The following is a 27,052-nucleotide window of genomic DNA, read 5'->3' as shown; positions in this document are numbered from 1 at the left end:
AGAAGGAAAGAAATTACACAAATTAACTTTTAACAAGGCACAACTGTTAATTGAAATACATTCCAGGTGATTACCCCATGAAGCTGGTTGAGAGTGTGCAAAGCTGTCATCAAGGCAAAGGGTGGCTACTTTGAAGAATCTAAAATATATGTTGATGTTTTTAACCTTTTTTTGGTTACTACATGATTCCATATGTGTTATTTCATWGTTTTGATGTCTTCACTATTATTCTACAAAATAGTAATATAAAGAAAAACCCTTGAATGAGTAGGTGTGTCGAAACTTTTGACTGGTAYTGTATATATTTACAAAAAACATATATGGGGGATTCGAAATGAAGCTACAATCTATCTGCAATATTAAAGCTGATCTACCCCCTAAAAAAATTATATATATATAAAAACATATATATATATAGTTTTCTAAAGTATCTGTAATCTGATTACAGTATTTTTGCTTGTAATGTAACTGATTAATTACAGTTACAGTTTCTTTGTTACATGTAATCAGTCCTGCTTATATTATTGTTAATGTTCTATGGAGCTAATCATCACAAACAAAAAGCATGCATGGCTACACACACACACTCAAGATGGGGCCTATGGAATTCACCTTGAATAATCAGCAATAGGGGTCTAGATGTTGCAATAAATATTCAGTTACTGTTAGTTTAGTTTAGCCTACTCTTTGTTAGTAACTTCAGAAGGTACTTAMTTTTTTTTAAGGAGAAGATTACCCCTCTAAGACCTCCATCTCCTTGTGCTATGTTGGTGTTGTCCCCCTGTCATTTGTTGCTCCTGCAGCAACAGGTAAACTTTGCAAATCCGACACGTGCGCCTTCGAGACTCGCGAGTCTCCGTCGGGAGCGGGACATTCCGTAGTAGAAGGATGAGAGAGAGGTGACAGGAACTCCGCCGTCATGACAACAATCCGATTACATTGAGACACTTATCTGTGCAGGCTATTTATGTGCATACCAGCAGTACTTAGGAGCAAGACCCACTTAGAAGAACCGTCGCATGCACTGAACAAGGGCTATTTATTTTAATTGTTATACTAGTTGTAATAGAAGAACTAAAGAGAAAGTACTTATTAAGCAAAGTTGCAACTTTWCTTTGATGAACTAGCCTACCTATTTGATCAATGTCGGGATAATTGGAGGAATTATCTGTGGACATTTAGGCTACCAACTGGAGGACACTACGCGCAAGAAAAGGTTGCCATATTATAAGGTTGTTAATCAAATGCATATTGTTGATTCGAAGTTTTCTTTTGAACAGTAATCAGGTCAAATGTATGCATCAGGCTATATTTATGTTGGTTTTAGCGTGCATTCGCGCATTTCGACGGGCTGCAGAATAGGCTGACCAGAATAAGCATAGGCCGATTTTTACTGTCGTTGTTTTGTTCCTTGAAGCAAGTTCTGAAAAACTAATTTCAGTTTTTTATATTGGAAGAAAAAGAGACTGTGCTCATCCTCTGTCATTCAGGGGCTGATGAAGGTAACCTACATGGTGTAAAGATGGATACTAGTCCTACAAGAAGTATTGATGGACAGACAGGTGTGGGGGAGAGCCCTGCCCGCAATGGGGAGTCAAGACACCGAGGCAGCACCAGGGGCAGCTTCCGCGCCTTTGCCACATGGAGCTCATCCTCCCAGTCATTCCAAAAGGAAGATCTAGGGAGCAATGTTAGTAAGAGACTTAATTCCATTGTCAACTCCCAATACAATGACCATCACAGCACCACAGCAGATCCCAAGGGCCAACTGTGGGTGTCAGCAGAACCTGACACAACCACCACCAATACCGCCACTACCACATTCTCCAAAGGAGCCGAAGTCATCACTTCTACTCAGGCCTCAGAGACGGAGGAGAATGACCATGTGGACCAGTCCACCTACTTTCAGAGGCAGTTTGGGGCGCTGCTCCAGCCAGGGGTCAACAAGTTCTCCCTGCGCATGTTTGGTAGTCACAAGGGCGTGGCAGCGGAGCAGGCCAGGGTCAAATCCTTTGGAGTGTGGATCATCCACCCCTACAGTGACTTCAGGTAACTCAGAGAAGTGGGAGTGGAACAGGGATACATAGAGAGCACAGAGGATTGGAAAAATAAAAAAGAAGCCTAGACTGAGTGGCAAGACCAATGGGGGAGGCCAAACAGATTTTTCAATGACTCAGATTAATAATCCAGTTCAGATTACAACCATCCATGATGCAATTTTGGTTCAGAGTAGATAGAACCATCCATGATAACATGCTATTTCTTGTCCATAACATATCCTAAACATATCATAGCAACTCAAAAATGCTTTATTAATGCCTATCACAAACTAGTTACATCAAGGGCAGTGTCCTGGACACAGATTACACCTAGTCCTGGAGTCAAAAGCAAGAAAATGCTTTTTAGTCTAGAAAAAGCAAGATCAATGGAGAATCTCCATTGAAAAAGCTTTTTAGTCCAGGAGTAGGCTTGACTTCTGTACTGGAAACCGTCCCCAAGTGTACAGTAAGTAGACGGATGTTAGAGGGTAAAAACCTGCTATGATTTATTTTTCAAGGGCAGCCTGCACTGTCGATAAGAAGATAAAGGGATTTGATTAGTGATACAGTATATTGAATGAGATCATCTGGATTAGAGCAGAACCCTGCGTACCTTTGCGTCTCGCCCTGTCTGTAAACCTAACCCTAAAGGAAATGTTMAAATCCCATGCATGTACTAATCCAAACTCCCACAAAAGTTGCAATCAATTCAAGAATCGTATCGTTTTCAATTGGAGCGTGTTCAGCTTTTAAGATTTTTACCCAAATACTTTTCATGGAACATATAGTAAAGCCAGTCAATGGCTGTGGCAGTGGCTTTAATGTCTATATATACACATCAGACATTTTCCACACATACTCAACACTATATAGGTCAATGCCAGACAGTGAGTTTAAATCCATGCTAAGGGATTATTGCCAACAAGAAGAAACCCCATAATTCCAATCTTGCCCTGTATTATGTCATAAATACTGAGACAGATGAGAGGAAGATTACTGTAGGTCTGCCCTCAGCCCTCTTCAACCTCATGTTCAACCTTCACTTTAACGGGGGTGGGTTTTGAAAATATACATCTATACATCCAATTGACTGCTTTACCAATGTTATCAATCTAAAAAGGAAATACTGTTCTGAAACTTGAATGCACACATGTGCTCACATACATTTATAGAGTAAGTAATAAGTAATAAGGGCAAGTGAGAATATACTCTCTTGTTGTGGATTTACAGTACAATTATACTGCCATTACTCGAGTACAGGTTAAACACTTAGAGGAAGGGAGGCCGGGGGAAAGTAAGCCGGTAAGGTCTGGTATGGTACGGTGTGGAGTTACGGCAAAATAAAAAATAAATTGTGTCCGTACAGGGTAACGTACCGGTAAGACATGAGCCTATTACAATAATTAAAACAAAGATGTCAAGAAAACTATTAGGCTATTACACTATAATTTATCATTACCGCCTGTCAGCCGCATGAAAACTTTTCCCAAAGTAACTTCAGTTAAGAAAACTATATTTTACTTAAGGGTAGCTTTAGTGTAGATCAACTTCTTCCAGTGTGAAGTAATTGGTAGCTTGTTAAACTATATTTTCAGAGCAGCTTCCCCAACACTGCTATTAAGCCAATAAAAAAACGTTGTACACAAACAAGCGTGTGCACACATATGAGGTCCCATACCAGTAAGAAATTAAATCCACTTTCACCACTGCTTACAWCCCAAATAGCACTCTATTCTGGCACTCTATTACCTTTATWGTGCACTTCTTTTGACCCGAGCTCAAAGGGCCCTTGTCAGAAGTAGTGCACTATAGGGTGCCATTGGACGCAGGCATTCAGTGACAAAGAGATCCAYTGAGTGACTGAGACCACTTTGGACATAGCAATTACACCCGAACCAAGTACACGTTGGAAACCTAGACATGAGACAATGAGAGCTTATGTGACGACATGCGGTCATCTCCGTACGTACTGTAGAGGTCTTGGAGTGTTCCYAGCTTTAGTGTACTAACTAGTGCAYTATTAAACCAATTTATATTGTACTGTAGCAGACCCTCCTCTGTTTCTCTTCATAGAAGTTTGCTGAGGATGCTGTAGGCCTACTTGGTGTGATGTCCATTTTTAATGACTGGCTTTCCTTTTACAGCAGGGACTGTCTGTGTAAGGGCTCAATAGCACTCAGAAACCACTCATTGGACATGTATCACTGTTCTGAGTGRATGGGCTTGCTTGGCCTTTATCTTTGTGACACTATTATGTCAAGGGGTACTCCTGTCACTTGAGTTCAAATTTCACTCAACATACATTTCAATTTCGTGGTAACAAGTGTCTGACAGTTACGAGAGCATTTAGAACAGGGAAAATGCTGATGTCATACAATAGATATGGGTCTTTCTATAAATAATGGGTCCAATGTGTGAAATTATTATTACATTCTAAAATATGTGAGAATAATGTGGACTTGCCTGACTAAATCAATTGGATTCATTTTTCTGTAGCCTATGTATATATATWTTTWTTTATTTAACCTTGATCTTACTAGGCAAGTCRGTTAAGAACAAATTCTTATTTACATTAACAGTTTACCGGGTAACGGGCAGAACGCCAGATTTTTACCTTGTCAGCTCGGGGATTTGATTCAGCAACCTTTCGGTTAMTGGCCCAATGCTCTAACCGCAAGCTACCAAAAAAACAGGTTCCTTTTGTAATGGAAGGATTTTTTATGGAAAGCCAAGTTGAAGCCAGCATTGGATGTTGTCCTCGTAATAACCGCACATGGTTTTACCGCAACAGAGTAGCGCAACACCACTCAATTGAAGTGGCGGGAAAAAAAACGAAAATGGCCAGGCACATGGCTACACTAATTACAAGGCCTTTTCAAATACCACATTGAGGAAATGTATGATTTTCAGGCAGGCCTCTGCCGGTACTTGGATTTCTGAAGTCAAAAAAATATAGTTCAAGTAACGTTAGACTACTTCAAGCCCCTTGTTTAAACAAGCCTATTGTTTAAAATGGCAGGTTAACTTACTCTGTAGGGGTAAAACCATTTCATTACTATATCATATTTTGAAGAAGCCCACTAGGCTTGGTAATTTGTTGTCAATATAATTAATAGGGATAGTGTAGGATTTTGCGCAATACACAATTGCGCACACACTGCACAGTATGACTCGGTGTCCAATCCGAGGCACAAAAACATTACTTTGATGCTTTTGCTGTTAAATCTAATTAATCATACTGTAAATCTAGCAGACAACAACAGATGATCAGCATCAATTCGCTAGGGATATTAGATCCAACCTGGATCCAGGCACAACTGTCTTCACCGGTGTAACGAATGAGACACCAAAATATTCTGGACATTCCTCCTGAACAACTTTTTTTTCCTGCACTTGGGCTTTTGTTGCRTCGTATGCGCTATGACTATGACAACAGCCAGGGCCGGCGTTATGGGCGGGCCTTACACGGAACCTAAACCGGCTGCGCTCGTGCGYCATCGTGCATACATTTATTTTGTCCCCCCACACCAAACGCGATCACGACATGCAGGTTAAAATATCATAACAAACTCTGAACCAATTATATTAATTTGGGGACAGGTCGAAAAGCATTAAACATTTATGGCAATTTAGCTAGTTAGCTTGCACTTGCTAGCTAATTAGCAAATTTAGCTAGCTTGCTGTTGCTAGCTAATTTGTCCTGGGATATAAACATTAAGTTGTTATTTTACCTGAAATGCACAAGGTCCTCTACTCCACCAATTAATCCACACATAAAACAGTCAACTGAATCGTTTCTAGTCATCTCTCTTCCTTCCAGGCKTTTTCTTCTCTTGACTTTATATTGCAATTGGCAACTTTCATAAATTAGGTGCATTACCGAGGAGATGGCACGTGGGTACCTGCTTCTATAAACCAATGAGGAGATGGGAAAGGCAGGACTTGCAGAAATAAATCTGATTTCTATTTTAGCCCTTGGCAACGCAGACGCTCCTTGGCTCACGCGAGTAGTGTGGGTGCAATAATTGAATAACAGATTTCTACATTTATTTTGCGACGCCAGCGGTGTGGTTAGCCTGTTAGGGGGCCTGGCCGCTCTACCGTACCGCCTTGCCCATCCAGAAAACATTGAAATAATAATAATTTAGTTGACCTAGACGCGCGCCTTTCAGAATAGGGAAAGACGCATCATTTTCAGTTAAAGCATCGGAGCGATCGAAACAGCGCCCCTCTGTATCAGTATGTGTATGTATCTGATGCTGTTTGGACCAAAAGAGTATGCCATGTCATACTATTTCTGTCCAGACAGTATCAGTTACATGGGCTACATATTAGAGGGGCGCTGTTTCGCTCGCTCGGATGCTTTCTCCGGTGATATAGTTTTAGCAGAGTGGAAGAGGCGAAGCGAGAGGGCTCACTCTCGCCTAAATCTGTCCAGTATAAACCCAATGCGTTTCTATGGGAATAATATTCAGAACCAAGCTTGTCGCTTGCAGTCCCCCGCTTTTGGGACAAATATCCCATTGTTAGGGCGGAGACATGAGCATCTCGTCATTATATATTGATCTCTGGTTGCAACCTCTTGCGAATTGGAAAGGAAAGTTGGCGGGTGCACAGTGCACTGTTAGGATGCTGGATTGCCCTAAAGTAAATAGATGTTTCGCCAAAATTATATAATTACTTCTGTCTAAATAAAATCATTCAAAATACTTCCCCAGGGAGCATGACTTAGCCTCAGAGGATCATTCGCCTCACATTTTTTTTTGCTGTAGATTGTTTCAAATCACAAGTGTGTTTGGGAAGCCCGAAATGTGGGCAGTGCACGTGACAATAGGCCTAGCTGATTGAGTAGCGGCTGTCAGTGAAACGCGTCTAAAATATGTCTTGAGTATAATCAAAAATGTTGCTTCAAGAAGCGGAGGGGACTGTGGCGAAGATGGTGCGCCTCCAGAATGCAAGCATACAGTACTGTATGTAGGAAAGTGCCCAGTTGGCAATGTATTATACCTCATTGTTTTAGTTCACCACTCATTTTTTCTTCCCCTCAAACAAGTCAACAAAGTCTTTTTTTTTTAACATCCATTGGGAATGATAGTTCCTCAGTATTTGAAAAATCACTCCCTGCCTCGATAATAACCTGTCAGGACCCGGTGTGAGAAACAGTCACTGATAGTCGGCAGAACCCAGAAGATGAGGCAGACACAGCAGTACTAGAGACGGTGGTTTAATCAAGGTAAAAGATCTTCAGGCAAAAAATATAAATCCACAACGTCAAAAGTAAAGCCAAGAGAAAAAAATGAATATCCTCCAAAATACAATGAAAATCCACAAAGTGGTAAGAACAGCAGGGAAAAAACAAACCTCAAATGACTAATCAAAAATAAACAAGAACAAAACCAGAGTACCTCAGGAAAATCCAAACTAGAGAAATATATGTTCACAGCATGGCTGTGGCTGGGTGCTAACATACAAACACAGAGCAAAAACTGAGGAACCTAAGGGTTTAAATACCTCAAGGAAATAAGCACAGGTGCAAACACATAGAACAAGGGAAAAAAAAAGGTTCAAAAAGGCGCAATGGGGGCATCTAGTGACCAAAACTGAATAGTCCTGGCCAAAACCTGACAGAATCCCCTCCTAGGAACGGCTCCTAGCGTTCCTACCAGCCTTCTCAGGGTGGAGGGCCTGAAACTGACGAATGAGGTCAGGGTCCAGTATGTCTTTGGCAGGAACCCAGGAGCGCTCCTCGGGACCGTACCTTCCCAGTCCACCAGATACTGCCAGGACGCTGCACCGGCGGGATCAGGTATCCGATGGACGGTATTAAGCCGACTGGCCTCCGATGACACGTGGCGGAGGGGGAGTTGCCTCCGGGATAAGGGGAGAAAAAACAGGTTTAATAAAGAAATGTGAAACGTGGGATTAATCTAAGGGATCTGGGTAAGTGCAGGCGAAAAGTACGGGGTTCACTCTCTGGCACCTTAAAGGGACCGATGAATTTCTGGGACAGCTTGCGAGACTCCACCCGTAGCGGTAAATTCTTAGTTGAGAGCAATACTCTCTGGCCGAGGCGCAGGGTAGAGCCCGGGACGGCGACGTCTGTTGGCTTGTCGTTGGTACCGCTGTGAGGAACGCAGAAGACAGTAAGCGGAGCGTTCTTCCACGTAAGCCGACCGCGTCTGATGACCTCAAGGCTGAAGGCACTCTGACTTCTGCCTCCTGGTCCGGGAACAATGGAGGAGCATAGCACAACTGAACACCTCTGCGGGGACATACCAGTGGAGGAGGAGCACAAGGTGTTGTGCGCGTACTCGGCCCAAACCATGAAGGACGACCAGTGGACGGGTTGTTAGAGACCATACATCTGAGGTGGTGTTCAAGCTCTTGATTCATCCTCTCGGTTTGGCCGTTGGACTCCGGATGGTACCCTGAAGATAGACTGGCAGTGGCCCTATGAGTTGGCGCGAAGGCCTTCCAAAACCTTGAGGCGAACTGGGGACCTCTTTTCAGAAACCATATCTTGCGAAATGCGAAGACTCGGAACACATGGTTAATCACCAACTCAGCCGTTTCCTTGGCAGAAGGTAATTTAGTCAAGGGACGAATCCCGCCTTAGAAACCTGTCGATGATGACTAGGATAGTAGTATTACCATGGGACGGAGGGAAGCCAGTAATAAATCCAATGAGATATGGGACCAGGGTCGTGGGGAATAGATAAAGGTGGGGGAGGAGTCCTTGAGGCGGAGGTGAGAAGATTTTCCCTGGCAGCACACGGGACAGGCCTTGACGAAAGTGGCAACGTCTTCCTTTATGGTGGGCCACCAGAACTTCCGCTGGATGAACTCCAAGGTGCGACCTACGCCCGTTGTCAGGTGAGGCGAGAGGAGTGCCCCCACAGAAGGACCTGGGTCCTCGCTGCCTTGGGACACACAACCGATTGGCAGGACCTCTTTAGGACCCGGTTCGATGGCTTGAGCTCGTCACGGTATCCTCACTTGCCACGTGATCGGAGCCACGATCTTTAGCGGCAGGAAGGACAGGCATGTCAGTTATCTTCTCGAATGGCAGGAGCGTAGACTCGTGACAAGGCGTCCGGTTTGAGATTCTTCGACCCGGTCTATGGTGGAGATAAACTGGAATCGATTGAAGAAAAGAGACCATCGAGCTTGTCTGGAGTTCAACCGCTTCGCCTGTTGGATATACTCCAGATTTTTGTGGTCCGTAAGCACTTGAAACGGTTGAGAAGCCCCTTGAGCAGTGTCTCCATTCCTTCAATGACATCTTAACCGCTAGGAGTTCACGATCCCCACACGTAGTTCCTCTCGCCGGGGTAAGCCGGTGAGAGAAGAAGGCGCAAGGGTGAAGCCTCTTGTCTTCACCCCTCTGGACAGGACAGCTCCAACACCAACCTCTGATGGTCTACCTCCACCACAAAAAGGTTCATCCGCCGTCAGTAGTGTCAGGATGGGAGCAGAGAGGATGCGCTGCTTGAGTCCTTGGAAGGCCGTCTCAGCTTCTTCTCCCCACAGAAACCTTGCGTTGCCACCCTTGGTTAAAGCTGAGAGAGGGGCTGCCACCAAGCTGAAGTTCTTGATGAACTCTGCGGTAAAAGTTAGTGAAGCCCAGGAAACGCTGAACTTCCTTAACGGACTTGGGGGTGGGCCAATCCGCTACCGCCCCTACCTTCCTGGGGTCATCTGGACTCGACCGGGTTCCACTACAAATCCCAGGAATTGTACTCGGAGGAATGGAATTTTAAATTTTTCCTTACGTACAAATGCTGTCTAGGAGGCGTTTGAGTACTTGTCTTGACATGTTAGTGTGTTCTTGAAGGGAGCTCGAAAAGATGAGGATGTCATCCAAGTAAACAAACACGAAGATGTTAAGCATATCCTAAGCAATCGTTTATGAGCGTTGGAACAGCACCGGGGCGTAGGTCAGGCCAAAGGTACCAAAAGTATTCGTTGAAGCAAGTGCGTGTTGAAAGCGGTCTTCCACTCGTCACCGGGTCTGATCCGCACAAGATGGTTGCGTTCCGCAGGTCAAGCTTAGTGAAGAGCAACTGCTTTCCTGGAGCAGCTCTCAAAGGCTGTGGCCATAAAGGGGTAGCGGTTATGGGTTCTGGCATAGTCCCCGGTAGTCGATGCAAGGACGTAATCCACCGTCTTTTTTGGCCACAAAGAAAAACCCTGCTCCCGCCGGCGAGGTGGATGGACGCATGAGGCCTGCTGCCAGAGCGTCCTTGATGTAGGTATCCATAGCAGCTCGTTCGGGAGGAGATAGGGAAAAGATCCGACCCCTGGGGGGGCAGGTGCCCGGAAACAGGTTGATGGGGCAATCGTAAGGTCTATGGGGTGGTAGTCTGGTGGCCCTCTGTTTGTTAAATACCGGTTTGAGGTCATGGTAACACTCGGGAACTCGGGACAGGTCGATGGATTCTAGAGACTCGGGAGGGGAACTCGGGGAACTCGGGAAGATACAAGTGGCTTGGCACGTAGGACCCCACTGCTTGATAGTGCCCACAGACCAGTCGATGTGAGGGTTATGGCTGTGAAGCCAGGGGTATCCAAGGACGAGAGGGAACTCGGAACAGGAGATCAGATGAAAGTTCATCACTTCCTGGTGTTGGGAAACTGAAAGTCGCAAGGGGGTAGTGACACGAGTGACAAGTCCAGATCCCAAAGGGCTTCCATCCAACGTAGTAACCCTTATGGTGTCACTTAGAGGTTCAGAGGGAACGCCATTCTCCTTCGCCCAGACACCATCCATGAAGTTACCTGCGGCTCCAGAGTCTACCAAGGCTTGAAGGGGAAGCTCGTGGTTGTCCCAGGAAAGGGTAACTGGAATGAGCAGGCGGGAGTTGGATGGATGGGAGGAGGTTATGTTTCCCGTTACAGTCCTTCCAGGCCTGCTCGGGAGAGTGCGTTTCCCTGGAGCCCGGGACACGTGGAGCGGAAATGGCCCGGTTTGCCGCAATATAGACAGCATCGCTCCCTCATCCGGCGGTCTCTCTCAGCCTGGGAGATGCGTCCAATCTGCATAGGTTCCGGTGGAGCCCGCGAGGATAAAGGTGGAGACTCGGAACTGGGACCGATAGGAGCTAGGGTGAGAGGTCTACGGTTGAGTTCTCTCTCTCTCAGACGCTGGTCTATGCGCGAGGCCAACTTGATCAGGGACTCGAGGTTGTCCGGTGGTTCCCGAGTGGCCAGTTCATCTTGGATGGTGTCGGAAAGACCCTTCAAAAAGCACACTGTGAGCGCCTCGTCGTTCCAGCCACTCGCTGCTGCCACCGTGCGGAACTGGATGGCATAGTCCGTCACGCTGCGCCGGCCTTGGCGGAGAGTCAGGAGCTGTTTGGCTGAGTCAGGGCCGCTGGTAGGACCTTGAAACACTYGCTTGAATTCATCAGCAAAGGTAGAGTAGCTGGCACAGCAAGGACTTTGGGCATCCCACACAGCAGTAGCCCAGGCTAGGGCTTTTTCCGACAGCAGGGTGATGATATATGCTATCTTGGACCCGGTCGGCTGGGAAACGAAACTGAGGTGCAGCTCGAAGGAGAGAGAACATTGGGTGAAAAACCCCTTACAAAAATCCTTCGGCATCACCTTGAGAACCGTTGGGGAGGTGGCAGACGAGGTTCCAGCCATTGGGGGTTACTGCCACGGGCACTTGAATCTGATTATGTACTGGGCAGAAAGCGGTTGCCGGGGAAAGTCGATCAGAAATCTGCTTTATATGGAAGTCAGCATCTCCGACAAAAGTTGTAGAAATGTCTAGCCATTAAGCTCTCTTCGAAACCAGAAGCAGTGCTTCGTGTACGTTGGACGTCCCTCGTGTGAGACAGCATGGAAAAAAGAATCCTGGGGTACATGGCTGCACTTTGGGTTCATTTAATGGCTCTGTGTTTCTGTCAGACCCGGTGATAGAGGGAGAAAAACAGTCACTGATAGTCGGCAAGAAGCCCAGAAGATGAGGCAGACACAGCAGACTAGAGACGGTGGTTTAATCAAGGTAAAAGATCTTCAGGCAAAAAATATAAATCCACAACTTCAAAAGTAAAGCCAAGAGAAAAAAATGAATATCCTCCAAAATACAATGAAAACCACAAAGTGGTAAGAACAGCAGGGAAAAAACAAACCTCAAATGACTAATCAAAAATAAACAAGAACAAAACCAGAGTACCTCAGGAAAATCAAACTAGAGAAATATATGTTCACAGCATGGCTGGGGCTGGGGCTGGGTGCTAACATACAAACACAGAGCAAAGAACTGAGGAACACTAAGGGTTTAAATACCTACAAGGAAATAAGGCACAGGTGCAAACAATAGAACAAGGGAAAAAACAAAAGGTTCAAAAAGGCGCAATGGGGGCATCTAGTGACCAAAACCTGAATAGTCCTGGCCAAAACCTGACATAACCAAGCCTCGATGTGAACAGTACAGGCCTAATGGTAAGGGGCGCATAATTGAGACATGAGCCAACTGAAGGTGAGGCTTCTACCCCACCAAGCTTTCCAGCTCGTGGCCCTAATCCTACCCCTCTCAGAGCCAATACTGTGCAAGCCACGGGACAGGCTTACTCTGTAAGCAAGAGACTGTGTTAACGTGTCCTCTGTTTATATTGTAACGACCCTGGGTTTATAAGCGCGGAAATCGACTCTGCCGTTCGAGCATGCTTTTGCGGCACAGTCGATAGCGCGYCGGACCTCGGGCTAGAAGGTCGAGGGTTCGAGACCTGCTCCCTGCCTGTTTCATTACATTGGTGTCGGAAGTGATCGGACCTTGCATCCACGACAGTGCGTGTGCTTGGCCGGTGAGCGCGTTCCTGTAAGACGTAGAGTCGCAAGCTAGCGCGAGGACGCGCTCTTTGAAAGGAGGGAGTAGTGTAACGACCCTGGGTTTATAAGCGCGGAAATCGACTCTGCCGTTCGAGCATGCTTTTGCGGCACAGTCGATAGCGCGCCGGACCTCGGGCTAGAAGGTCGAGGGTTCGAGACCTGCTCCCTGCCTGTTTCATTACARTATATATTTTTTTTAAAGGAAGATGACAACTGAAGTAAAAAGAAAATGTCATGCTTTTTCAATTGCTATGACTTGACTGTTAAGAACTTAATATTATGCCGTTATGTTTGCACTTTCTATTGAAAAGGATTATGTTACGGAGTCTGGTTGATAGGTAATCGACTAGCAGATCACACTGTATCAATTTGTCCATATGGCAGAGGCTAGTGCTATAACCATAGTTGGAATTTTAACTTTTGGATTTTTATCATTTTACTTCAGATGTGTATGAGTAACCACGTGACAATGATTTTGAGAAACGAAAAGATTATTATTGAAATTAAACTGTTAAACATATATAAATATTCAGAACTGGCACGCAGAGCGGTAGAAATGGTAGGATAAATTGTAAGCTTCCGCAAACTTGAAACTCATGAGTTGCCTATGGTCTTTACTATTACACCCATTTAAAAAATGCGTGCAAGCGCACACATAGGAGGTCCCGTGAAAAAATGGGCCCGTCTATGGAAATCAAATGAATGCCTGTCCAACTGATTTTTGGGGGATTTGTGTGCCAATGAAAACTGTTTTACCCCATAACCGGCCGTCATTGTAAATAACAATTTGTTCTTACCTGACTTGCCTAGTTAAGGTTAAAGGTTAAGTAAAAAACAAACAAAAAAACAAAACAACGTATGGAGTTATGAAATGTTATGTAGTTACACTGCATTTCTGAGACCTCTATGCAAAAATACTGTCCAACAACTAGATCCAGGATTCTTACAGGGTTCAAGTTAGATGTGTGATTTCACTGATTAATGCTTAATATATGATACAACAACAATTTACATTGCCATAAATGCATTGACAGAACAGTAATGTTTTATGACACAGCTGTAACAAGTTGCTCGGTGTAGTAAAGCCTCTCTGGTACCCACGTTTATAGAAAGAGCCATAGTCTATTTCACTATTCTGGATCCTGAAGTTTGACAGTAACTTTACATACTGTGGAAACACAATACTTTCATTTGATGTGGAAATACAAGATTTCTGTAACAATGGACTTCTCTCTCAGCCTGTTCCCAGATCTGTTTGTGCTCTTGCCAACTCCCTGACCTCAACCCCCCGTCCTATCCAGGTTCTATTGGGACATTGTGATGCTACTCCTGATGATGTGCAACCTGGTAATCCTCCCCTGGGGCATCACCTTCTTTGAAGACCAGAAAACTTTGCCCTGGATCTCTTTCAACGTCATCTCTGACACCTGCTTCCTGGTCGACCTGGTCCTCAACTTCCGCACGGGCGTCCTAGAGGGAGACGACCAGATCATCCTGGACCCCAAGGTTACATTTCACTCATTTTGAAGACAGCTGGAAACAAAGGGGGATATTGGCAAATGGAAGAATAGTAAGAAGGGTGGACACAGCTATTTCAAATCAAATTTTATTGGTCACATGCTGAGAATACAACAGGTRTAGATTTTACTTTSAAATGCTTACTTATGAGCCCATTCCCAACAATGCAGAGTTAAAAAGTAAGACAAATAATTGCTAAATAAAAAATGAAATAGTAACACAATAAAAACAAGAAAGAGGCTTTATACAAGGAGTACCAGTGCCGAGTCAATGTGCAGGCTTAAAAGGTAGTTGATATAATACAGTATGTACATGTGAGTAAGGATAAAAGTGGCTAGGCAATCAGGATATATCATGTAAATTGTCCAGGTAGCCATGTTACTAACTGTTCATTAGTCTTAAGGCTTGAGGGTGGGTAGAAGCTGTTCAGGTGCMTTTTGGTCCCAGACTTGGCACTCCGGTACCACTTGCTGTGCGGTAGCAGAGAGAACAGTCTATGACTTGGGTGGCTGGAGTCTTTGACAATTGTTAGGGCCTTCCTCTGACACTGCCTGGTATATAGGTCTGGATGGTAAGGAGTTCGGTCCCAGTGATGTACTGGGCCATATGCACTACCCTCTTTAGCTCCTTACAGTCAGATGCCGAGCAGTTGCCATAACAAGCGGTGATGCAGCCAGTCAAGATGCTCTCAATGGTGCAGCTGAATCCCAGTCTCCGGTGGGGAGTATATGTGACTGGGCGGGAGTGTTATTGCTAGTGACAGGCTTTGCTTCATTAGCCTCTCAAGTCCACTGTTATTTTACTACTAATATCTATTTACACCTTGTCTAGAAATTATTATTATATATGTTTTATTTTTTATTATTCATTTTGTAGCTAGGTGAAACCCTTTGCACTGATGCATTATATTGTATGAAATGTGCTTAACAAATACAGTTTGAGTCAKTGATTTAATGAAGGTCAAATCAATCAGTCAATCAATAATTTAATCATAGGTGATCCGTATGCGTTACCTGAAGACTTGGTTCGTAGTGGACTTCATCTCCTCCATCCCAATGGACTACATCTTCCTGATAGTGGACCTGGAGGCCCAGATGGAGGCTTCGGATGTGTACCGCACGGCCCGTGCTCTCCGTATCGTCCGCTTCACCAAGATCCTCAGCCTGCTGCGTCTCCTGAGACTGTCCCGCTTCATCCGCTACATCCATCAGTGGGAGGAGGTGAGGGAGAGGGGGAAGGACAGAGTTTTATTGTGGACTGTGARCATATTTCATGTAGGATAAGGCTATATACTTAAACGTTGTGTACTTACACACTCACATTGTAAAATCACTCTGTCAAAGATTCACTCATACTCATACTGTCTAGAAATTGATCCAATAGCCATACCTCTCTATTAGCATGAATACAGTGAGCTCCAAAAGTATTGGGACAGTGACACCTATTTGTTCATTACGCTCTGTACTCCAGCACCTGGAGTTGAAATTATTTAACTTAAGGGTATTTTCATTCATATCAGGTGAAATTACAGCACTTGTTGTACATAGTCCCTCCATTTTAGGGGAGAAAAGGTATTGTATAAAATACACCAAAAAATGTCACTGTCCCAATACTTTTGGAGCTCACTGTATACCACATAATTATTTCTGTGTCCCAAATGGCACCCTGTTCCCTGTAAAATGCACTACCTTTGACCAGAGCCCTATGGGACCTGATCAAAAGTATTGCACTATTAAGGGAGTAGGGTGCCATTTTGGAGACAACCATTGTAAGTCCTTGCCAGTGTTGACATTCTTCTCTATAACTCGATAACAAATTCTCCCTCTCAGATATTCCACATGACCTATGACCTGGCTAGTGCTGTTGTGCGTATAGTAAACCTGATTGGTATGATGCTACTGCTGTGCCATTGGGACGGCTGCATGCAATTCATGGTGCCCATGTTGCAGGATTTCCCACCAGATTGCTGGGTTACCAAGAACAACATGGTGGTGAGTGAGGACTGGAAGGTGGCGAATTCCCATTGTGGTTTATAACAATAAATAATCATAATACATTTTATTTTAATCACTTTTCAAAACACACAAAGTTACTTTACATAGTCAGAAAGATAATCAGCCAGGTAAGAAAGCAATCAAATTATCCTGCACAATGAATACATCCTATTCAATATGACACCCCTTTGCTACCTCAGCCTAGCCTCCTCACCCCTTGTTTCTCTCTTTCATAGAATTCCACATGGCATTTACAGTACTCATATGCCCTGTTCATGGCGATGAGTCACATGTTGTGTATAGGATATGGTGCCCAGGCTCCCGAGGGCATGACGGACGTATGGCTGACTATCATGAGTATGATTGTGGGCGCCACCTGCTATGCCATGTTTCTGGGCCATGCCGCCAACCTGGTTCAGTCCATAGACGCCTCCCGACGACAGTATCAGGATAAGGTACCCAAGCTCTTTGTCTCACATGAGCAGAGTCCTTTTACAAATAGATGAGAAAAATATACTCTAGTACATTGATGTTCTTTCTTCAACACAGTACAGTGCTACATAAATCTACATTTTACATCAAATATGTACAGTCTGCTGCCCTCTTTTTTTAATATATTTTTTTATTTAACCTTTATTTAACTAGGCAAGTCAGTTAAGAACAAATTCGTATTTACAATGACGGCCTCTTAGCCAGATCTCCCTTGTAAAAGAGGTCTTCTGACCCCAACAGGACTTACTGGATAAGGTTAAAACAAATTAAACAGACCCACTCACAATGTTCTCTGTCTGGAACCCATGTTTTCAGTATAAGCAGGTGGAGCAGTACATGTCGTTCCATAAGCTGCCGGCGGACGTGAGGCAGAGGATCCATGAGTACTATGAGATTCGCTTCCAGGGCAAGATGTTTGACGAAGACAGTATTCTGGGAGAACTCAGCGACCCGCTCAAGGAGGTCTCTTCCATTACACCTCAATCTCTTCTCTGTCTCTCTGTCTCTTTCACTCTCTCTCTGTCTATACCCTTACATACTTGCCATTTCCCCTTTCAAAACAGTTGGAGCAAACATACACTAACGGACAAAAGTTTTAAAACACTTACTCATTCAAGGGTTTTTCTTTATTTTTACTATTTTCTACATTGTAGAAAAATAGGAAAGACATCAAAACTATTAAATAACACATATGGAATCATGAAATTACCAAAAAAGTGTTAAACAAATCAAAATATTTTTTTGATTTTAGATTCTTCAAAATAGCCACCCTTTGCCTTGATGACAGCTTTGCACACACTGGGCATTCTCTCAACCAGCTTCACCTGGAATGCTTTTACAACAGTCTTGAAGGAGTTCCCACATATGCTGAGCACTTGTTAGCTGCTTTTCCTTCACTCTGCGGTCCAACTCATCCCAAACCATGTCAATTTGTTTGAGGTCGGGGGATTGTAGAGGCTAGGTCATCTGATGCAGCACGCCATCACTCTCCTTCTTGGTCAAATAGCCCTTACACAGCCTGGAGGTGTGTTGGGTCATTGTCCTGTTGAATAACAAATGATAGTCCCACTAAGCCTCAACCAGATGGGATGGCATATCGCTGCAGAATGCTGTGGTAGCCATGCTGGTTAAGTGTGCCTTGAATTCTAAATAATTCACAGACAGTGTCACCAGCAAAGCACCCCCACACCGTAGCACCTCCTCCTCCATGCTTTTACGGTGGGAATTACACATGCCAAGATCATCCGTTCACCCACATCGCATCTCTTAAAGACATGGCGGTTGGAACCAAAAATCTCCAATTTGGACTCCAGACCAAAGGACAGATTTCCACCGGTCTAATGTCCATTGCTCGTGTTTCTTGGCCCAAGCAAGTCTCTTCTTATTATTGGTGTCCTTTAGTGGTGGTTTCTCTGCAACAATTCGACCATGAAGGCCTGATTCATGCAGTCTCCTCTGAACAGTTGATGTTGAGATATGTCTGTTACTTGGGCTGCAATTCCTGACGTTGATAACTCTAATGAACTTACCCTCTACAGCAGAGGTAACTCTGGGTCTTCCATTCCTGTGGCGGTCCTCATGAGAGCCAGTTTCATCATAGCGCTTGATGGTTTTTGCGACAGCACTTGAAGAAACTTTCAAGTTCTTGACATTTTCCGTATTGACTGATGACTAATGTCTTAAAGTAATGATGGTCTGTCGTTTCTCTTTGCTTATTTGAGCTGTTCTTGACAAATTAACTTTTAAGAAGGCTAATTGAAATCCATTCCAGGGACTACCTTATGAATGTGGTTGAGAGAATGCAAAGAGTGTGCAAAGCTGTCATCAAGGCAAAGGGTGGCTATTTGAAATATAAAATATATTTTGATTTGTTTAACACTTTTTTGGTTACTACATGATTCCATATGTGTTATTTCATAGTTTGATGTCTTCACTATTATTCTACAATGTAGAAAATAGTAAAAATAAAGAAAAACCTTTGAATGAGTAGGTGTTCTAAAACTTTTGACCGGTAGTGTAGAAAGACAAAGAAAACTATTTATATTTGCCCAAGATGTGGTCTATCACTGTTTCACTGTCACAGACCATCTACAGTACTCCTGTACTGTACAGACATTCTGTTCTTAATGATTCCTATCTTCTCTTCTTTTCTCCATTAGGAAATTGTGAGCTTCAACTGCCGTGGGTTGGTAGCCAACATGCCGCTGTTTGCCAATACAGACCCTCATTTTGTAACAGTGATTCTGACCAAGCTGCGCTTTGAGGTCTTTCAGCCTAATGACTTCATCATACGGGAGGGGACACTGGGGCGGAAGATGTACTTTGTCCAACACGGCTGCGTTACCGTGCTCCCCCGCGGAAAAAAGGAGATACAGCTTAGTGATGGAGCCTACTTTGGGGGTGAGCTGTTTGCGAGTTTGGTTTAAAAGCGCTCTCCACCAATGTTTTACACCCTTTTTTCTCATTCACCCCTTTGATTTACTCTTCTCTCAACTCTCTTCCTTTGTCCTCAACTCATGTTTCTACTCTCCCCTTTCTCTTTTTTCTATCCTTGCCTTTTTGATCTTCCTCTATATCGCTACTCTTCTTCCCTACTCTTTACTCAATTCTGTTTAATATCCTAGCATCCCAACACTGCGAAACAATCAATGTAACTGTTTTATACAGACACCTTTATTGGGAAATATTATTCACCTTAAACATCACATGTATTTTTGAGTACATGGGGATAAACTGAAGAGAATCTCCTCTCCTCCCTTAGAGATCTGCCTGCTGACCCGTGGACGTCGGACGGCAAGCGTGAGGGCTGATACGTACTGCCGCCTCTACTCCCTGAGCGTGGACAGCTTCAACGAGGTCCTGGAGGAGCACCCGCTGATGAGGAGGGCCTTTGAGAGTGTGGCTGTGGACCGTCTGGACCGGGTACAGGGGCGAGAACCGTTCATGAGCTTCTCCACAGACTGACTGAGACTTATGGGCTCATAGAGGAGAGCTGACACAGGCAGCACAGTGGAAACCTATGTGACAAGATGGAGGGCATTCAACTGATAAAGATCAGACAGTCAATGGACATGTTGCTCTTGTTTTTAGTTTGGGAACCTACTTATAGAAAGTTATGCTTCAAATATGTTTATCAAGAAGCATATTACAATGGAAACAAGTGTATAAACATATCAATGAGCTTCCCTTTTCAACAGATAAAATAACAGCAATATACATCAAAACAAAATGGACACATCAAAACCAACACATTTTCTTTTTTTTTTATGAATAGTACCCCCCTCCCCTCTTCACACCCAGTCCCCCACATACAGTGCATTTGGAAAGTATTTAGACCCCTTGACTTTTTCCACATTTTGTTACGTTACAGCCTTATTCTAAAATTGATTAAATAGTTTTTTTCCTCATCAATCTACACACAGTACCGCATAATGACAAAGCAAAAACAGGGTATTCAGTCCCTTTACTCAGTAATTTGTTGAAGCACCTTTGGCAGCGATTACAGCCTCAAGTCTTCTTGGGTATGACGCTACAAGCTTGGCACACTGGAATTTGGGGAATTTCTACCATTCTTCTCTGCAGATCCTCTCAAGCTCTGTCAGGTTGGATGGGGAGCATCTCGGCATAGCTATTTTCAGGTCTCTCAAAATATCTTCAATCGGTTTCAAGTCCTGGCTCTGGCTGTGCCACTCAACGACATTCATAGACTTTTCCCAAAGCCACTCCTGCATTGTCTTGGCTGTGTGCTTAGGGTCGTTGTCCTGTTGGAAGGTGAAGCTTTGCCCCAGTCTGAAGTCCTCAGCGTTCTGGAGCAGGTTTTCACCAAGGATCTCTCTGTACTTTGCTCCATTCATCTTCCCCTCGATCCTAAATAGTCAAGGTTCTCCCATCTCCACAGCTGAACTCTGGAGCTCTGTCAGAGTGACCATCGGGTTCTTGGTTACCTCCCTGACCAAGGCCCTTCTCCCCCTCTTCAAGCTCTGTCAAGCTGGTTGTTGCTAGACAAGTCTTGCCATAGATTTTCAAGCCGATTTAAGTCAAAACTGTAACGAGGCCACTCAAGAACATTCAATGTCATCTTGGTAAGCAATTCCAGTGTATATTTGGCCTTGTGTTTTAGGTAATTGTCCTTGTGAAAGATGAATTTCTCTCCCAGTGTCTCTTGAAAAGCAGACTGAACTCGGTGTTCCTCTAGGATTTTGCCTGTGCTTAGGTCTATTCCGTAAATGTTTATCCTAAAAAACTCCCTAGTCCTTGCCGATGACAAGCATACCCATAGCATGATTCAGCCACCACCATGCTTGAAAATATGAAGAGTGATACTCAGTGATGTGTTGTGTTCGATTTGCCCCAAACATAACACTTTGTATTCAGGACATAAAGTTAATTTCTTTGCCACATTTTTTGCAGTTTTACTTTATTGCCTTATTGCAACGGGATGCGTGTTTTGGAATATGTGTATTCTATACGGGCTTCCTTCTTTTCACTCTGTCATTTAGGTTAGTATTGTGGAGTAACTACAATGTTCTTGATCCATCCCCAGTTTTCACCCTAATCATAGCCATTAAACTCTGTAAATGTTTTAAAGTCACCATTGGCCTCATGTTGAAATCCCTGAGCGGTTTCCTTCCTCTCCAGCAACTGAGTTAGGAAGGATGCCTGTATCTTTGTAGTGACTCTGTGTATTGATACACCATCTAAAGTGTAATTAATAACTTCTGTCTGCCTTTTTATTTTTACCCATCTACCAATAGGTGCCCTTCTTTGTGAGACATTAGAAAACCTCAATGGTCTTTCTGGTTGAATCTGTGTTTGAAATTCATTGCTTGACTCAGGGACCTTACAGATAATTGTATGTGTGGGGTACAGAGATGTGGTAGTCATTCAAAAATCATGTTAAACACTGTTATTGCACACAGAGTGAGTCCATGCAACTTATTATGTGACTTGTTAAGAAGATTGTTACTACTGAACTTATTTAGGCTTGCCATAACAAAGTGGTTGAATACTTATTGACACAAGACATTTCAGCTTTTCTTTTTTAATGAATTTGGAGAAAAAAAATCATAAAACATAATTCAGCTTTTACATTATGGGGTATTGTGTGTAGGCCAGTGACACAAAATTGCAATTGAATCCATTTAAAATTCAGTCTGTAACACAACAAAATGTGGAAAAAGTCAAGTAGTGTGAATACTTTCTGAAGGCACTGTACATGTGATGTTACTTCATCTCACGATGCCAGAGATAGTTTGCACTGGCTTCACTGGCTAGTAGTTTTCTGCATTAGGTTAGTGAGGACATTTGCGATAATGCTGTTTAATATTTTACCTTTTGTTACCCCTTAAATTAGGCTTTACCAATGATCAACATACATATAAATGCTACATGTAAAGTGTTGGTCCCATGTTTCATGAACTGAAATAAAAAACCAAAAGCTTATTTCTCAAAAATGTTGTGCACAAACTTGTTTATATCCCTGTTAGTGAGTATTTCTTCTTTGACAAAATAATCCATCCACCTGACAGGTATTACATATCAAGATGCTAATTAAACAGTATGATCATTACACAGGTGCACCTTGTGCTGTGGACAATAAAAGGACACTCTAAACTGTGCAGTTTTATAACACAACACAATGCCACAGATGTCTCAAGTTTTGAGTGTGTATTGGCATGCTGACAGCAGGAATGTCCACCAAAGCTGTTGCCAGAGAATTTAATGTTAATTTCTCTACCATAAACTGCCTCCAATGTCGTTTTAGAGAATTTGGCAGTACGTCCAACCGGCCTCACAACCACAGAACATGTGTATGGCATCATATGGGCGAGCGGTTTTCTGATGTCAACGTTGTGAACAGAGTGCCCCATGGTGGCGGTGGGGTTATTGCACTGTATGTGCAGGCATAACAAACGGACAACGTACACAACTGCATTTTATCGATGGCAATTTGAGCTATCTGTGACCAACAGATGCATATCTGTATTCCCAGTCATTTGAAATCCATAGATTAGGGCATCATTTATTTATTTCAATTGACTGATTTCCTCATATGAACTGTAACTCAGTAAATTGTTGCATGTTGCGTTTATATTTTTGTTCAGTATAGTTTATTTCTATTTACTTCTGTTGCCCAAAATGTAACTTACCTCTTTATCTATCCTCTATGTTACGTTTAGTTTCTATTGACATAGTCTGTCTTATCAATTTATTTCTCATTAGCTGAAGGAAATGATGCTTTATTTGATTGTATATTATGTGTATTATGGCACATGTAAATAACATTTATTTATCTCTTATGTAAAAAAATAATTGCACTTATGAATTGAAAAAGAAGGACATTGCTAATGACCGATATGTTGACAGACAGACAGAGACAGATAGACACAAAATGAAGGTTCCTCGTTGAATAAAACATGAGGGGGTGGTATACACTCAGAGGCCAGTTTATTAGGTTTGCCGTTCACGAAAATGGTTCGCTCCTACAGACAGTGAGTCACGTGGTCATGGCTTGCTATATAAAGCAGGCAGACAGGCATTGAGGCATTCAGTTACTGTTTGATTGAACAAAAATAGTGACCTAAGCAACTTTGAGAATGATTTGATCGCCGGTGCCAGGCGCGCCAGTTTCAGTATCTCAGAAACTGGCTTTTCACGCACAACAGTGTCTAGGGTTTATCGAGAATGTTGCGACAAACAAAAAACATCCAGTCAGCAACAGTCCTGTGGGCGAAAACAGCTTTTTGATGAGAGAGGTCAGAGGAGAATGGCAAGAATCTTGCAAGCTAACAGGCGGAGCATAAACAGGCAAATAATGGCGCAGTTTAACAGTGGTGTGTGTTCAATCTTATACTTACAACTCGCACTTAGTTAAGATACTATACTGAATGAAATCAACCAGACTCAGAGGTAAACTTCAACATGTCTTTACTCCATCACTATCCGTGTAATCCCCAAATTCCTTTACTGACGTGGTGACGTCCTATCTCAGTATGTCACGTCAATACACGACATCCCTCCTTTACATGGATATGAACGTCAACGTCAACCTGACATACACAACAGCACTTATTCTTTATCTGTATAGCAAACTTTATCTTATCAATAAACAACTGAAATATGTTCAATGTCTTATTATTTCTGTTCTCCTAATGGACTTCGCTTTTTTTGTGAGAAAATATTTTTAACTTTTTTTCCCCCACAACATAACTCAAATATTCAGAATCTTCACATCAGGATAATTATTTAATGACAAAGTCTGTTAACTTCTGTGGTAGTTAATTTGTCTGTGAGGCCTGACTGGCATGTGGTCTTTGTAGTGATCCCTCACAGATGGTCTCTGGTTTGGATTCTATGTACTGTCTCAGATTAGTTGTCCTTTGATTGTGGATCCGGCTCCTCAATTATATACCTCTTCACGAATGTTGTATTCCTTAAATACCTGGCTCCAGTTGGAGATTGAACAACCACATTGTTTCCCTCTTTATTGATCACCGTGTGTGGTATCTTGTTGAACGTTGTTGTGAACTTGTCTGTTTTGTCCTGTTGTAGGAGAACCTGATCTCTGACGTCCACATCAGAGTGTTTGGCTCTGCGACGGTTGTCTGCATAGTTTTTGGAATTCCCTTTCTGCTCGGCATCATAGTCTCGTGTCTCCAGGTCACTCTGTGGTGTAGCTATATCTGGAAGCTTTCCCCTCATTTTCCTTTTGAAAAGGAGCTCAGCTGGGCTCCTGCCCGTGGTAGAGTGATCAATGGATCTATATACTGTCACGTACTTGCCTAGGTCCCGCTTTCAGTCCAGCCCCTCAGCTTGTGCAATGCGAATCCATTTCATGTGGGAGGCATTTTCCTGCTCCACTTCTCTGTGCCCATTTTGGCATTGTTTTTACTTGCTGTATCCCATTTTCCTGGCAGAAGTTCTGGAACTGCGATTATATGTACTGTGGGCCACAATCAGATCAGATTGTTAATGGTAGACCATGACGACTGAAAATAGTCTCCAATCACCTTTTCTGTGGTAGTAGATAGCATGATATAATATTCATAATATCTGCTGTAGTAGTCTACAACTACTAGTATTGAGTGTACTGTAGGTCAGTGGCAACGTCCTGCCACGGCCCATCAGGTAGCGCTGTGGTTCTCAGCGGTTCTGGCACATCTGGTCGTGGTACAATCTGACAACCATGGCATGACTTGACGTGTCTCTTTGCAGCCTTGTCCATGCATGGCCACCATACCTTACTCCTGTGGTGTTGTTTCAATGAGGTTCAATGCTCGCTGATTTTGCTTTCCGATGCACAACAGAACAATACAATTCCACCTCTGGTCACCCTCACAGACTCCACAGCACACAATGCATTCTTCACCATTTCGTAAAGATAGAACGGATTCCCAACGTACATCTCCTTATCCCTAAACCCTACTCCCACTACAAACTGAGAAGTTGGAGCATGAGCCTTCTGCTTACTAAACTGCGTTTCAACTGACACTTTGGCTATCTTACTCCGACTTTTAGCAACAGTCGTCCATCCAGAATTCTCATTCTCTTCACTCCTCTCACTGGTAGCTGCATCAGACTCAATCTTGACATCTGCCATTTCCCATGCGTTCCTACAACCAACAATAGTGCTAGTCTGTCAGTGCTGATCACCCAATCCCATAGGCCCAACATGTCATCTTCCTATCACACATTTTGTGTGGGTGGGGTTTAAGGATCACAAGTGCTGGTCCGCTACTACCGCTAAAGTGAATTTTCTGCATACATCCCAAAACCCCGTTCTTTCCCCATTCATTTTCCCAATAGGAACGGCTGAATGAACCTGAGGTAACTAATTTTCGGTTGTTAGAAAAGTTTCAAATACCTTGCAACAGCGGCACCCGGACCATTTCCGAGGCGGACTGTTTCCGGGCGAGAGGTATTAGCTTCCACTCATGAGGCGAAATGCTGCAATTGTGGTGGCGAGCATGCGCCAGAATTAATGAAGTGCTCTGTTGGGGTGATGGAGACCGAGGTGGCAAGAATAAGGGCTGTCCAGCATGTTGCCTATCTGGAGGCGGTGAGAGGAGTGGAAGAAGGGAGTAACATTGAAGAAACCATGGTAGTTGGATTAGAGACATCACTAAATATTACTCGCCAACAGGATCCTACCATAAAAGGGTGGACTTTGTATTATTTATTGCATTGGTTATAAAGTGCACAGCGCAAACAAAGATGAAATCGGAGAAAATAGGCATCGTTGTGAGTGCAGCTGAAGGTTATTTGGGACTTACAAGGAATCCCGTCGATGAATGTTGCGTCCACACAGGCACTTGGCCCTGTGTAGGGATGTGATTTGGATTATCACTGAAGGGGTGGGGTGGGGATGTTTTGCATTTATTAGATTTTTGTATTGTATAAGATGTTTATTTTTTATATTTTGTTCACTACCCATAGAGTAGGTGGTAGCAGTACACCAATAGGTGTAGACTGCCATGAAACCTTAAAGAAGAATAAGAAGCTAAAGAATGGGAAATGTAGCTGTTCAATGTAAAGGAAGGAAAATATGTGCCAAGTGTTGGAGGCGAACATGATTACGACGAATGTGGGAGCAATGTGAAGGTTAAGTGTTGTAAATGTGGGGTGACATATGGTGTGGTAGAAGTTAGTAGTGATTTATTATTTTTTTTAAATCATGGTAGTACAGAATTGGGCAGATCATGAGTGATCGTACATTCCAGCACAGTATGTGGCGGCATGCACTTAAACGATTGTTTGCGGACCGCCAAGATATTACAGAAGAAGAAGAAGCGGCTACTGCTGCTTCTGCTTCTGCTCATTATTTTGTAGGGAGATAAAGAAGAACATCAAGACGAAGCTGCTTTATGAGTGGGATGCACTGTTGAGCGCTACATCCCAAGGGGTTTGTGCTGATTGTATGGTGATTGTGACAGCCGGTTAAATGGCGCACCTTGAGAAGGCAAGAACAAGATGTATGTCAGGAGAAGTGCAGTATTATCATGTATGAGCTTTTGTACCAAATACATTACGTTGTTACAGGTGTCAAGCTTATGGGCATGTGGCAGCAGTGTGTAGGAGGGAGGTTCCTAGGTGTGAGAAGTGTGCAGAAGGGCATGAGACAATGGAATGTGTAGCATTGGGGAAAGTAGTGGAATGTGTTAATTGTAGGGG

The 27,052-nt window shown here is 43.5% G+C and overlaps 1 protein-coding gene across 1 annotated transcript; it reads left to right on the top strand.

Annotated features, from left to right (window-relative positions):
* Positions 1–960: 960 nt before the first annotated feature.
* On the top strand, positions 961–22,335 carry hcn3 (hyperpolarization activated cyclic nucleotide-gated potassium channel 3). The gene is made up of 8 exons (XM_023975844.2): positions 961–2,049; positions 14,180–14,384; positions 15,392–15,616; positions 16,226–16,387; positions 16,627–16,845; positions 17,198–17,344; positions 19,042–19,282; positions 19,644–22,335. Exons 1-8 carry the CDS (start codon positions 1,523–1,525, stop codon positions 19,844–19,846), a joined length of 1,929 nt encoding a protein of 642 aa, XP_023831612.1. The 5' UTR covers positions 961–1,522; the 3' UTR covers positions 19,847–22,335.
* The last annotated feature ends 4,717 nt before the right edge of the window (positions 22,336–27,052 follow it).

The sequence above is a fragment of the Salvelinus sp. IW2-2015 genome, linkage group LG31, assembly GCF_002910315.2.
Source record: "Salvelinus sp. IW2-2015 linkage group LG31, ASM291031v2, whole genome shotgun sequence".
NCBI classification, from domain to species: Eukaryota; Metazoa; Chordata; class Actinopteri; order Salmoniformes; family Salmonidae; genus Salvelinus; species Salvelinus sp. IW2-2015.
Note: the sequence above shows the minus strand (reverse complement) of the source record. Positions and strands in the feature narration are given on the sequence as shown.